At 42.8% G+C, this 15,079-nt stretch overlaps 1 protein-coding gene across 2 annotated transcripts in view; it reads right to left on the bottom strand.

Moving 5' to 3' along the window:
- The window catches only part of ARHGAP31 (Rho GTPase activating protein 31), a 97,717-nt gene that overhangs the window by 26,467 nt on the left and 56,171 nt on the right, over window positions 1–15,079 (bottom strand). Inside the window, exons 2-3 of one of the 2 annotated variants that reach the window (XM_032775980.2) lie at window positions 5,384–5,486; window positions 4,691–4,835 (exon numbers count right to left, since the gene is read on the bottom strand). In XM_032775980.2, the coding sequence (XP_032631871.1) occupies window positions 4,691–4,835; window positions 5,384–5,486 (248 nt within the window). Of the gene's footprint in view, window positions 1–4,690; window positions 4,836–5,383; window positions 5,487–15,079 lie in introns of those variants that run through there. The other variant, XM_075072018.1, reaches the window with a different exon arrangement.

Below are 15,079 nucleotides of genomic sequence, written 5' to 3'. Positions count from 1 at the left end.
ACAGAAATCGATTTAAAGAGCCCTTTATATCGATATAAAGGGCGTTGTAGTGTGGACGGGTACAGTGTTAAATCGATTTAACGCTCTTTAAATCGATTTAAACGCGTAGTGTAGACCAGGCCTCAGCTTCCCTTTCAACATTGCAATGGGAGAGAACAAACTACTGGGAACTTTAAACAATGTGAGGCTATTTAGGATCCATCTGCCCATACTTCTACTTCTGGGGATTAGAGTGAGTTCAAAGAAAGATACTGTGACCACGCCTGCCAGTTGGAATTTTGCCTACATAAGGATGTCAGCAAAGCTAGAACTGAGATAAAGAAATCAATCCATTCCTAACCATCAGTTGCTTAAATATTATTAATCTGAAATCACCAACCACAGCCACAGAAACACCTTCCTGTGTTTTCACTGTCACTACTACATTCCCATTATTTATTCTGCTGTCGCTATTCTTGTCACTATTCTTTTTGCTATAAGCCATCCTTTATGCAAAACGACATGTAAATTGCAATCATCAATTTTGCTACCAGAGATGGGCATGAACTGCATGCCAGGATCCAAGCAGCCCCCACTTTCAGAACCCAGATTTGAATTCTGTGGCTTGAACCTATTTCTGATCTTTATTGTCAGCCCACAACCACAGGCGCATAGTAGACACCACCACCACCACAGTTACCACATCAGGCAGCAAAATCATTAACAGAACCTTTGACCTCATCAGTCAATAACTTCACCATGATTTCACCAATAAGAGCATAACCAGGATCACCAACACCAGTCCTTTAACATCACTGACATGGTACACGTGTGCTGACAAATTTAAATACCATTAATCAGGCATCCATCAAGGAGAGGATTTTGCATCAATAATGAATATATATAGAGAGATCAAGTGTTCATATTCCACCAGCCTGCATTCAACATCAAAACATTTAATGGAGAGAGAGACGGACACCTTATTTGGATTAAATAAGATCTGACCTTAATCTTCATTCAAAGCAGGAACTGAGCCTTTTCTGAGGGTCAAAGAAATTAGTGGGGTGGAAGTTAACCAGTAATTTTTTTATTTTATTTTATTTTTTTTATCTCCACAAGCCTCAGCTCCAGAGACAGTCCCAGCTAAAAAGACAGCTCTGATACCTCTGAACTTGGGAAATCCACATCTGAGCTTTGTGCCTGACCCCATCTCTCCTATGGCTGAACTGAAACGCAGAGCTAAAAACTCCTAAATTGGGGGAAGTTCTGCTCCAGATCTAAATCTTACTACTCAGACCCATCTCAGCTGATTATTTTTTGTTTCAATCCACCAGTGGAAGTACTGACCTATAAAAAAAGACCTGTTTCCACCATTTACAAGAAGCACAATAAATCCAACGCTTCTCGTGTGAGATTTCCAGGCCATTGGTTCTGACCAAAGATGGATCAGGAGAAGCATCCAAACATTTGGATGCAAATCTGAAACATCAGATATCAGCTAGGTTGCATGGCTGTAAATCAGTGCAGATTTTGGCTCGTACGTTTCATTTCTAGATTCCAGGAAAGGAAGCTGAAACAGACAGCAAGCAAATGCTGATTCATGTGATGTCATGACTGATTCAGACCCAACAGCCTTACTTCTCAGCCAACTGAGCTAGAAACCCATGGCATGGGTTACAAAACCAGGGGGGATCATCTTCAACATGTGGAATTATAGATTCAGAACAGCAAGAAGCAGAGGATACAGAATCCCAAGAAAAAACAATTGCTTTTATTTAATGTATTTTTTTCAAATTTAGCATTAATTACTGATTGTTTCACCTTGTGAATGGGAAGAAAAAATTAGAAGGAGACAGGGTGTTTCAGATGCACAGTCAAGGACACACATGATCTACTACCCTTCTACTCCAGTGACCACACTGGGTGTGCTCAGCTGGTAGCCTCTGGCTAGCAAATGGAGTAAAACTGAGGGAGGAAGAAGGTGTGTGGCCTTCTGTTATTGAATTGGTTTGATGAAGCAATCAGTCCCTTTACATTAGTGTTAGAATGAGTCTGCCAGTGCCAGAGTCACCATCTCAATCAGAACTGGATTATGAGCTGGTGAATGACCATAGCAGGAGGGAGTGTCATACTGCAAAGATAAATATGCAGCAATGCCATGGCAGGGTCATGATATATATAAACTTGATACGGTTGAAGCCAAAAGGCTAATCCCTCTTTGGTCATTAAGAATTTCCCTATCCTGAGACACTAATGTCTGAATCACCGTGGTGACTCAAAGCTGTGCCTATCCTTCCTCAGACACAGTGCTGAGTGAGGCAGACAGGGTAGGATTAGCAGGCATCCCTGCCTCCCACCCGCACACTGCTGTCTAGACACTGGGGCACCCATCCTACATTCAACCAGACTCCCCTTCTGGTGGTTTTCGCCAGACTCTGGGAAACAGTTTCTTTTTCTTGGCTTCTGTTAGTATTTCTAGCCAAATCGGTTACCCACTGTAAGTAGCAATGCCTATAGTTTAGGCTGCCCAACAATTCCCATTATAAGAACTAGAGCTCTATGAATAATGGATTTTTCCGTGTGCTTGCAATTCTGACTTTTTTTTTTTTTAAATTGTTTCAGGTCAACCTGAAGCCAACATTTTTCAAAATCTTCAGTGGATCAAAGTGTTGAAAAAAAATTGTTTCGGGTCAAACAAAATATTTCATTTGACCTGAAACAAAATGTTTCATTTTGATTTTGAGTGTTTTTTCACATTTTAATTTTAAAAAAATTAATGTGAAGGAAATTTCCAAACAAAAAGTCATTTAGTGCTGAAAAAATGAAACATTTCCTTTAAAAAAAGTCATAATGAAACATTTTCACATTTGGATTTTTTTTAAATTATTTTATCCAAAAAATTTGGCAAAACCAACATGAATTCACAAAACGTTCCAATGTCACCCAATCTTGCATTTTTTGCCAAAAAAAGGTTTTGGCTGAACAATTTCACACAGCTGTAATAAGAACCTGTTTTCAGTTGCTTTTGACTTTGCCAAATCTTAATCATCGCAGTCCTCCATCCCCTCTACTCCTTATCCCAGTCCCCTCCCTCACTACCCCCCAGACCCGGCTCGTCATCTCTTTGCATTCCCATCAGCCTTTTCCTCCTTCTTGTCCTTCTGCCTGGGCCCAGCAGTGAAAACACAAGAAAGACCATCTTCCTGCTCTCAGTTCCTATGCTGGGCATGACAGTTGTCCCTGGGCAGCCAAGAGCAGTAATTGCAGGGAAAGTCCTGTTTAGCCCCTGCAGCCCTTAGCTGGAGCATGCTAAATACAGATGGAACCTTTGGAGAATTTAGCTCCCAAACTCTAACAAGTCTCTAGTAAGCAAGTGCAAACTGAGATTGTTCAGAGACTTAAAACTCGGCCAACTTGCGCATATTTTCAAGGGGAAAACAAAAGGCTATTCTGTTCTATATAAATTCATATACCATGCTCATCACCATGGTATCTAACATTCCTGACACCAGCGTGATCCCTCTGCCAATTTTCTAGTCCCTGCTTCAGATCTAAAGGGGGACACCAGAGCTTCTCAACAAAACAGTTGTAAGAATTTTTGAACATAGGTAATACGATGCATTTTTCCCTAATATCATTCTGAGAAATGGCTGAACTGTTTTAGCTGAAACTTTCCAAAAACATTCAATATGAGAGACAGACAGACAGTATGGAAAATTTCAGCCAAAATGGTTAAAGATTGGCAAAGTTATAACCAAATGAATGCAGGAATTTATAGTGGAAAGCATTGGGTAACCTTAACTATAGGTGTTCCTATCTGCACTGCCAATAATAAATTATTATTTGTCATCAAATTGTCCAGCCCTTTTAGAAGTCCAGCTATGGTCCCCAGCAAAGACTTAAGGAGGCTCAGCAGCAAGGGTTATGGTCTATTTTTCTGCCCCCCTGCTCCCAGACTCCTACTTGTATCCACACATAAACTATATTCACGTTGCAAAATGGAGTTATTACTTTAAATGAGATTACAGATTTCTGCTTGAACAGTTTCCACTTTCACCTGCTCTTTGTATCCAGGACATGCTCATTATGGCCTGATTTTCCATTGCCCTCTACCTTGTGTCACAATTTACCTCAATGCAAATGGACTGAAAAACACTAGCACATCAGCAAGAAGTAGTATTTTACATCCACTATGCACTCACTGTGAACAGGTGTAAATGACTTCACAGTGCATCAGACAATCAGGCCCTGTGTATTCACATGTTATAAAAATTACAAGCGAAGGACAGCAATGGAGGAAAGAAACAGAATTAGAGAGGGAGGAAGGAAGGAAAGGCTCAATGAGAAAAAGAGAAAAAGGGAAAGAAAAGTGAGTAAGGGAAAGAATGAGAAAAAACAGAACGAGAGAGGGACATATGGAAGAGAAGGAGACAGTGTAACACAAGGATAGAGGGACGGAAATAGCAAAGAGAAAGAATGAGGGAAACAAGGAAGGGACAGAGAGAAACAAAGTGAGAGAGAGAGACAGCAACAGATAAAATGAAAAGACAGAACAAGTGTGCCTGAGCACTGATGGATGATCCACCTACACACACACACACCACACACAAAGCTCTGACACAGGGTCATCAGAGTGAGACTAAAACACAAACAACTACCTTTACCAAAACACATGTGCATGCCAGGCTGTGAACAAGAATAAAAGGCTCACCGTAAATTTCTTGTAGAGCTCATAAGTGAGGAGGGGGTTTGGCAGCTCCCTGAAGTACAGCTTACAGAGTGACCCCACACAGTGAATGTCCTGAAGGTAAACTTCCCTTGTCAGGTCTGGACATTGATCAGAGCCAAACTCCTGCCTGAAACAACACAGACAGAGACATAACAGCCTGGAAGAACAGGAGCTGGAAACAGTCCATGCCTAGTTGTCTGTCACAGACAGAAGGAAAAGAGAAATATGTTATAGAATGGAAAGCAGAGATCTGCCTCTTTTACCTGCAACCTGGCCCAGATCCTCTCCTGAAGCTCAGACTCCAGGTTCATTCATCTCTGGTTTCCCTCACAGAGCTCCACTGATGGGTCCTAAAACTGACATACTGTGACTATCCTCTCCTGAGGTTGGATACTCCTGGGCTGCCCCTAAGGTACTCTGTTAATGGACCCAGAAGGGGGTGCTTTTGGGGGGACAAAAGTTAGTCTCCATAAAGTAGTGCGTTTGGTCTTTACCAGTGTTAGGAACTAAGGTTGTCTTGAAACCTGGTCTCCTCTGTACCAGGGTTGGGACATGCTGCCCTCATTACACCACCGAGAAACCACATTCAACAAGTCTATGCCTCGACTAGCCCCACACAATGGTACTGAGTAATGCCACTGAACTCCCACTTTGCAGTCAGACTCCTGCCGTTACCTCAGCTTCTGTATGTTGGATGTCACTCCAGAGAGCCGGTAGATTCCATCCACAATGCCATGGGTCTCAATGAACTTGGCACAGCTCCTCAGCACGTAAGGGACTAATAAAGGAAAGGAAGATGAGGTCAGCAGTGACTAGGCAGAGAGAAGATCTTTCATGAGGGTACTCAAGAAGACAATCTCATTAAACAGTGGCAGAGCCTCTCTGCAGTGACCAGGAAAGGATATTGTAATGGGTGAGATCAAGAATAGCAAAATAAAATCCTTTAAGTGGCCACAAATTGATTTACAGAGCTAGACAGCAGGTCACACGACAGTTCTGCAGCAGCCATAGTCATCATCTGCTCTGACAATAACGGCCTGTAATCACAAAGGCTGCTCTAGCCATACCCTGAAATGCAAAAAAAAAGGCTTTTTCCAGAGACGAAAGTGATTCAATCATAACTGGGAACATGAAGTACCAGGAATCCTCCAAGCAAGTTGTTCTCATGAGATCTCCAGCCTAGCTGTGTTCATAGAATCATAGAATATCAGGGCTGGAAGGGACCTCAGGAGATCATCTAGTCCAATCCCCTTGCTCAAAGCAGGACCAGTCCCCAACTAAATCATCCCAGCCAGAGCTTTGTCAAGTCTGACCTTAAAAACCTCTAAGAAAGAAGATTCCACCACCTCCCTAGGTAACCCATTCCAGTACTTCACCAGCCTCCTAGTGAAAACGTTTTTCTTAATATCCAACCTAAACCTCCCCAAATGCAACTTGAGACCATTACTCCTTGTTCTGTTGTCTGGTACCGCTGAGTACAGTCTAGATCCATCCTTTTTGGAACCCCCTTTCAGGTAGTTGAAAGCAGCTGTGCCAACTGGTCTGATTAATTTGGATAAAAATCAGAGAAGCATCTACCCTTGTGTGTGAGACTAGTGCCCAGTGACTAGGGCTTAGAAATACCTAGAGAGATCAGATTAGAAACAAATATAGGCTAGATCCTCAAATTGACATAGCTCCATGGGCTTCAAAAGAGCTCCACCAATTTATACCAGCTAAGGATTTAGAAAAGAGCCCAAACCACTAAATTCATATCCAGATCTGGAGTTCAAGTGTGTTTCAATCTGAGGTTTTGCTTTCTCTCATTACACAAGTATAGGAGCCAGTCATCCTTTTGGTTCAGATCCAATCCCTTGCTGTCCCCAGCGCACTCAGCTGGCAGAGTCCTTTCCTATTAAATGAAAATCACTACATTAATGCAGTGTGAAGGCTGCACAGTTATAATCCCAAGACAGTCAGGAAATACAGATGTTAAGGTTCCTCACAGCAGCATTAACTCAGCCACATTGTGTGTCCCGTACACTCTGTAGGACAAACAGTAATAGATTAAGCTCTACATTTAACCAGAAAAGCAGGCATAGCCATTGCTGCAGTGCCACGAAGCGAGGCTAAACGCTGAACCTTTCCTGGGTTCTAGTGGTAATAATTTGCAGCAGTAAGGTCATACCAGCCAGGATTTTGACATGTAGGACCCAGATCCAGCAGACCAAGGAGGGTCTGAATGTAGCACAACTGGTGCAGTTCCATCGCACAATGGAGAAGGCAAGTGGGAGCCTTCCCGGGGGGCTGTACCTCTTATGTGACATGCGGCACAGCACCACTGGGGCCATAACATGGAGCAGTGCATTGGGGAGGGATGGGAAGGGGTTATTGGATCCATTTCCTACACCAACCCACCAGTGCCATTTCTTCTTGTCTTGGCCATTAAGGGAAAGGTTTTTGTTTTTTTCCTGGAGGGTTTTGCTACTTAATGTAGCATGACACTTACATGTCCCCTCATGTCCACTCTCTCCCAGCAATAGGATCCTGCTCAGGTCAGGCAGAGAGAATGTGTGGAGAGGTCATAAGAGGAGTGGACATCTTTGCACTCCACTAAAAGTCTTAGCAGATACCATGAGGTCAGTCAGAAGTGATTGTTCAACCTTTTATAACATTTTCATGCCTGTCCTTGCAAGCCAAGCCAAGGCACCAGTCCTTAGTGAGGTCTCTGTCCATACTAAGGATCAGTTTCAAACTTCAGCCACTGTCGCTGTATTCCCATTCAGAACACAATGGGCCAGATATACTGGGGACAACTTTTTGTTTCAGAAAGCGGTGGAGGTAACCAGGGAGACAGACATTTTAGACTTGACTCTAACCAACAGGGAGGAGTTGGTAGGGAATCTGAAGATGGAAGGCAATTTGGATGAAAGTAGCCATGAAATGATAGATTTCACGATTCTAAGGAAAGAAAGGAGCAACAGCAGCAGAATAATGACAATGGACTTCAAACAAGCAGACTGTAACAGACTCAGAGAACTGGTAGGCATGGTGCCATGCGAAGAAAATCTGAGGAAAAAAGGAGTTCAAGGAGAGCTGGCAGTTTCTCAAAGAGCCAATATTAAAAGTGCAACAGCAAACTATCCCAGTGCAGAGGAAAGATAGGAAGAATAGTGAGAAGGCAGCATGGCTCCCTCAGGAGCTCTTTAATGACCTGAAAAATCAAAAAGGAATCCTGTAAGAAGTGGAAACATGAACAAATTGCTAAGGGTGAGAACAAAAGAATAGCTCAAGCATGTAGGGACAACACCAGAAAGGCTAAGGCAAAAATGAGTTATGCATAACATGGGACACAAAAGGCAATAAGAACTGGTACTTTAAATAATTTAAGAGCAAGAAAAGATGAAGGAAAGTATAGGTACTCTCCTTAGCAGGGAAGCGAAGCTAATAACTGATGATATCAAGAAGGATGAGGTGTTTAATGCCTATTTTACTTCAATCTTCATTAAAAAGGTTAATGGTGACCAGATACTCAACATAATTAATATTAACAACCACCAGGAAGAAATGCAACCAAAACAGAAAAAGAACAGGTTAAACAATATTTAGATCATTTAGATGTATTAAAGTCACCAGGGCCTGATGAAATACACCCTAGGGTACTGAAGAAACTAGCTGAAACAATCTCACAATCATTAATGATTATCTCTGAGAAATGGAGAACAGGTGAGGTCCCACAAGACTGGAGAAGGGAAACATAGTACTTGTCCTTAAAAAGAGAAAAAAATAATTGGGGAATTATGGATCAAACAGCCTAACTTCGATATTTGGAAAGATACTGGAACAAACTACTAAACTCCTAGAGGACAACAGTTATAAGGAATAGCCGGCATGGATTTGTCAAGAATAAATCATGGCAAACAAACCTAATTCCCTTCTTTGTCAGGGTTATTGTTCTATTGGATGGCGAAAGCTGTAGATGTGATATATCTTGATTTTAGTAAGGCTTTTGACACTGTCCCATGTGACATTCTCATAAACAAACTAGGGAAATGTGGTCTAAATGAAATTACTATAAAATGGACGCAAAATGGTTTTAAAAGACCATATTCAAAGAGTAGTTATCAATGGTTTTCTGTCAAAGTGGGGGGATATATATGCTGAGGTACTGTATGGGTCTGTCCTGGATCCAGTGCTATTCAATATTTTCATTAATGACTTGCATAATGGACTGGAAAGTATGCTTATAAAATTCACAGAAGACACCAAGGTAGGAATGGTTTCAAGCACTTTGGAGGACATGATTAGAATTCAAAGTGACCTTGACAAATTGGAGAATTGGTCTGAAATCAAGAAGATGAAATTCAATAAAGATAACTGCAAAATACTACACACTCAGGAAGAAAAAAAGAAATCACATGCACAGCTACAAAATGGGGAATAACCAGCTAGGCAGTAGTACTACTGAAAAGAGGTTACAGTGGATCACAAATTGAATACGAACAACATGAGGCAGTTGCTGAAAAAGCTAATATCATTCTGGGGTGTATTAACAGGAGCGTCATACATAAAACATGGGAGGTAATTGTCCCCAGTCTATTTGGCCTGGTGAGACCTCAGCTGAAGCACTGTGTCCAGTTCTGGGTGCCGCACTTTAGGAAAGATGTTTGCAAATTGGAGGTAGTCCAGAGAAGAGCAACAAAAATGATAGAAGGTTTAGAAAACCTGACCTATGAGGAAAGGTTAATAAAACAGGGCTTATTTAGTCTTGAGAAAAGAAGGCTGATAGAAAGCCTGATAACAGTACTTCAAATATGGTAAGGGCTTTTACAGAGAGGATGGTGATCAACTGTTCTCTATGACCACTGAAGGTAGGACAAGAAGTAATAGGCTTAATCTGTAGCAAGTGAGATTTAGGTCAGATATTAAGAAAAACTTTCCAACTATGAGGGTAGTTAAGCACTGGAACACTGGAACAGGTTTCCCAGGGAGGTTGTAGAATCCCTGTCACTGGAGGTTTTTCAGTATAGGTTGGACAAACACCTGTCAGGGATGGTCCAGATTTACATGGTCGTTCCTCAGTGCAGGGGGCTGGACAAGAAGAGCTCCTGAGATCCCTTCCAGCCCCACATTTCTATTGGTTTGGTGCTCCTGGCTAAGTGGCTCACTGCGGTTTCCTCAGCAGAACGGAATCTTCGGGTGGTGTTGAGCCTGCTTTATGCCACCTCTGTTAGTGACCCCCGGAGCCCACCCACAGTGTAAAAGATGGGGCCAAGAGAAAGGAAGCATGGCCAGAGCAGTGTTACACTCTAGCAATCCCCAGCTGCAGGAATGGCCTCTTAAGGCTGTTCAAAGTTGCTCTGCAAGACCAGCAGCCTGAGGATCAAGTTGCCCCAAAGGAAACTAACAGCAACCCTGGTGGCTCCCCACACATCTGAATTGCACTGATCTAATGTGGTTAGATGTGTTTGTTTGACCATTTTTGCAATGAGAAACATTAAAATTAATCAATTTTTCATAACTCAAAAATGGGGGAAGAAAAGGGATTTCCTCAAACTCTCCTCCTCCTCCTCATAATCTAATACACCTTTGGGGAAGGCACCACGTATGAAAAACTTCAGCCCAAATGTTGAGTGTTATGAAAGGTTGTGAACATGCTGGAACAGAACTATCCCAAGCTATATATGTACTGGGTGCTCACGGGCATCTCCTTCCATGTGTGTTCATTTGGCAGTGTAAAAATGGCACCCATCATTTCAGCAGCACATGAGCAAGTCGTGCAAATTAAACCAATAAGACAGCATGACGACTTGTCACCCCTCCCTCTGCCGTGTTTCACAGATCTGATCCCTCCTTAGCCTACCTACAGTCTCACTAAGCTACCCCATTGTCAAAAGCCAGGGTACAGAAAGGCTTTGTGACATGGCTTGATAATCAACAGGTTTAAGCTGTGTCAGAACTTTCTCTATAGCACTCAGCTAGGAAGCCCTCCCTATAGAATTATTTCTATGCGGAGTTTCGCCTGGGAGATTACATCAATGACCCCAACGGTGATTCATTGCAGCACCCACTACAGTCATTTTGGGAATTCTTGACCTTTAGTCTCCCGTGCCTTAGCTTGGGAAGACTCAGTAGTGGACTGTTTTGAGCACTATATCAAGAACTGGCCTAATCTGATGACAGTTTGTGAACAAAATCGTGAAAAAACAGATGGCACTGTCACAGCCAAAGTTCTTAACATTGGGCTTAAGAGAATTTTTGAACACATGCTGAGTACTCTGAAGCCTATTTCTGTAGCCTTGAACAAAATGCAGGGAAATAGCTGTTTTATTGCTGATGCTGTTGAAATTTGGAAGGAACTGAGTGAGATCTTAAAGAGAGAAATATGCAATGACAGAGTTAAATTACAAGCATTAAAAAAACAAATGGGATGAGCACTATCTCCAGCTCATTTTCTTGCAAATATTCTCAATACTCAGTACCGGGGTCAAACCTTAACTGCTGAAGAGGAAGAGTTGGCTATGACATGGACATCCAGCAATCATCCCTCCATAATGCCAACTATAATAAACTTCAAAGCTAAGGGTGAACCATTCAAGAAATATGTTTGCTGATGATGTTTTAAAGAAGTTCACTCCAGTGAACTGGTAGAAGTCACTTAAGCACTTGGATTCAGAAACTGTTGAAGTGATAATCTCACTTTTAACAGCAGTACATAAGAACATAAGAACGGCCACACTGGGTCAGACCAAAGGTCCATCCAGCCCAGTATCTCGTCTACCAACAGTGGCCAATGCCAGGTGCCCCAGAGGGAGTGAACCTAACAGGTAATGATCAAGTGATCTCTCTCCTGCCATCCATCTCCGCCCTCTGACAAACAGAGGCTAGGGACACCATTCCTTACCCATCCTGACTAATAGCCATTAATGGACTTAACCTCCAAAAATTTATCTAGCTCTCTTTTAAACGCTATTATAGTTCTAGCCTTCACAGCCTCCTCAAGCAAGGAGTTCCACAGGTTGACCGTGCGCTGTTTGAAGAAGAACTTCCTTTTATTTGTTTTAAACCTGTTGCCCATTAATTTCATTTGGTGGCCCATAGTTCTTATATTACGGGAACAAGTAAATAACTTTTCCTTATTCAGTAGCTTCTTCTCCCAGTGTAGAAAGAACATTTTCTTCCTTTGGACTAATTTATTCCAAACTGAGAAATTGTTTGGGACCGGAAAAAGCAGGAAAGCTTGTTTTTCTTTTCCAGAATATGAACAAACAGGAAAATGAAGGTGAAAACCATTGAGTTATCTGTAGAAGCCAATATTTTAAGTTTCTCATGTTGACCTAGATGACATAGTCAATTTAATTTTTGTTTTGTTTTTTAAATATTTCATTTAACTATTTTAATTAAAAACAATTTTAACAAAAACAAACCCTGATTTAAAAAAACTTGAATGTTTAACTAAATTAAAAAATTCATATGCTTGTTTTTTTTTAAATATTATATGTTTGCTGTTGAAGAAAAAAATCCAGAATACATAATGTTGTTGTTTCAGTTAAATAAAACAATTTAAATGTCTGTCTGGTGATGTTCTCCACCTAATACAGCATGGCAAGAAAATCCTCCAAATATTAATGATTAACCTGTTGAAATGGAGATAGTTCACCTCTCAATGACTTCATAAATATCTGCTTCAATTATCTTTGGTAAATGAAATAACCAAACAATCATTCATTTTCTGATATAGCTGTAAAACTAACCTGAAAAGTTTTCAAAATAAATCACTTAAAAATGGATAGTGTGTACCTTCTAAAAATGAAAGCTACATCTATTTCTGTGTTGTGAAGAATATGTATTAAGGTTATAACAACCAACAAGAATGCACTTTTATGTAGAAATCCATAATTAAATTGAGTCTTCCTGACTAGTGATTTAAATCAATTTGATTTAAATCAAATCTACCCTGTTATGCACCAACTGAAAGGGAGGCTAGCCCAATCCACAGGCAAGCAACAGAAGGGACCTGAGGGAATACAGGTCAGCAGCAAACCTCTTCTATACTTTTACCAAGTTTAAACATTTGTGTGAATTTAGCATTCATGGAAGTGAGGGGCAGATAACTACAGAGACAGCCTAACATGGCATAAACAGTGTGACAAAGTTCCTCCTCTACCTTGGTGGGTCCTGCACTTATTGGCAGATTTGCTCACCTCAGTGATCTTCCCCACAGTCTGGATCAACTCCTCCTGTGTCTGATCAGGAGTTGGGAGGTTTAGGGGGAACCCGGGCCCGCCCTCTACTCCGGGTTCCAGCCCAGGGCCCTGTGGATTTGTTCAGCTGTCGATAGTTGGCTCCTGTAACAGCTGCATGACAGCTACAACTCCCGGCTACTTTCCCATACCTCCTCCAAACACCATTCTTTATCCTAACCACCAGACCTTCCTCCTGGTGTCTGATAACGCTTGTACTCCATAGTCCTCCAGCAGCACACCCTCTCAGAACACTCAGCTCCTGGTTGCCTCTTGCTCCCCAGCTCTCACACGACACACTTCTTCCTCCTCCCTGCCCTCCTCCCCACCTGACTGGAGGAGCTCCTTTTAAAACCCAGGTGCCCTGATTAGCCTGCCTTGATTGGCCTGCAGGTGATCTACATCAGCCTGTCTGCCTTAATTGGTTCTAGCCAGATTCCTGATTACTCTAGTGCAGCCCCTGCTTCTGGTCACGTCAGGAAATCAGAAAGAAACTACTCATCGCCAGTGAACCAGTATAATTTGCCCTCTACCAGAACTCCTTGTTACCCACTGTCTGGGTCCCTGTCACAAATATCCCTCCCCCCTGCTCAACACCTAAGGGGTTGGCGCAGCTTGGGAGATGCAGACAGTGCACACGTGACTGAGCCTTCGCAAGTTAGCCGTGACGGCTCCTGCTCCCTGTGTTGCACACGGACCGGAACAGGTTGGAGGAATAAGAACCACCTGGTCACTCTATGTGTTCTTCTCCTTGTTCCGCTGCATCCATTGAAAGAGGGGCATTGGTCCCGGTCATGAAGGAACAAATCTACGCGCCGCAGCAAGTAGTAGCGTCAAATGCTTCCATGGCTCAGTTTACGGCGAAGGCACTCTCCTCTTTCACCAACTGCATATTTTTTTGTTCGCCTCATCAGAAGGAGTTTCCTACTGAGGTAGAGAATTGGGTGTTCCTCCTCCCCGACCATCTGTGATAGAACGGCCCCCAAGCCTACTTCTGATGCATCTGTCTGCAGGATAAATTCCCTGGTGAAATCAGGGGCTATCAGTACGGGGTTACTGCAGAGGGCAGTCCGTAGGTCTGTGAATGCTTCCTCTGCTGCCAGACCATCTCACCAGATCAGGTCCCCGGGCTTTCACTAGGTCTGTCAGGGGGCTTCCCCTTGTGGCAAAGTGGGAGATAAATCATCGGTAATACCCCACTACACCTAGGAATGCCCGGACTTGTTTCTTGCGACGTAGTTGGGGCCAATTTTGGATGGCCTCCTACTTGTTCACTTGGGGTTTTACCGACCTTTTCCCACGATGTAGCCAAGATATTTGGCCTCTGTAAACCCTACAGCGCACTTGGCAGGGTTTGCTGTAAGGCTAGCTCGCCTGAAGGTATCAAGGACTTCTTCCACCTTCTCTAGGTGGGTTTCCCAATCTGGGGTATGAATGACCAGATCATCCAAGTAGGCAGCAGCATAACTGTTATGTGGGTGTAATACCTTGTCCATGAGGCGCTGGAAAGTAGCTGGGGCCCCATGTAGTTCAAAAGGAGGACAGTATATTGAAAAAGACCCTCTGGTGCAGAGAACGCAGTCTTTTCCTTTGCGTCTTCCGCAAGGGGAATCTGCCAGTATCCCTTTGTCAAGTCTAGAGTAGTCAAATACCAGGCATTACTCAGACAGTCCACTAGCTCATCTATGCGAGGTATGGGGTATGCGTCAAACTGGGATACTTCATTTAGTTGCCGGAAGTCGTTGCAAAACCTTGTGGTGCCATCAGGTTTGGGCACCAGCATGATTAGCTGGAGCACTGACTGTGGGATTCTTCGATGATCCCCAACTCCAGCATTTTTTTCACTTCTGCTTTTATTTCCTCCCTTTTGGCCGCTGGCACCCGATAGGGCCTCGTTATTCTGGCCCCAGGGTTCGTGACGATGTGGTGATATGTCTCGGTGGTTCGACTCTGTTTTGTCGAGAACACATCTTCGTTCCGGAAGATCATCTCAGACACCTCATTCTTCTGGTCTGGTGTTAAATCGGGAGACACTCTCACCTGTTTGGAAGGCTTGTTTTCCTGGGTTAGGTCTTTTTGGATAGTTATGCATGCCTCTTGTGCATGCCAGGGTTTCAGAAGGTTGATGTGATAAATCTGTTCTTGTTTT

This window comes from Chelonoidis abingdonii, chromosome 1 (assembly GCF_003597395.2).
Source record: "Chelonoidis abingdonii isolate Lonesome George chromosome 1, CheloAbing_2.0, whole genome shotgun sequence".
Taxonomy (NCBI): domain Eukaryota; kingdom Metazoa; phylum Chordata; order Testudines; family Testudinidae; genus Chelonoidis; species Chelonoidis abingdonii.
This window is presented reverse-complemented; position numbering and strand designations above follow the sequence as displayed.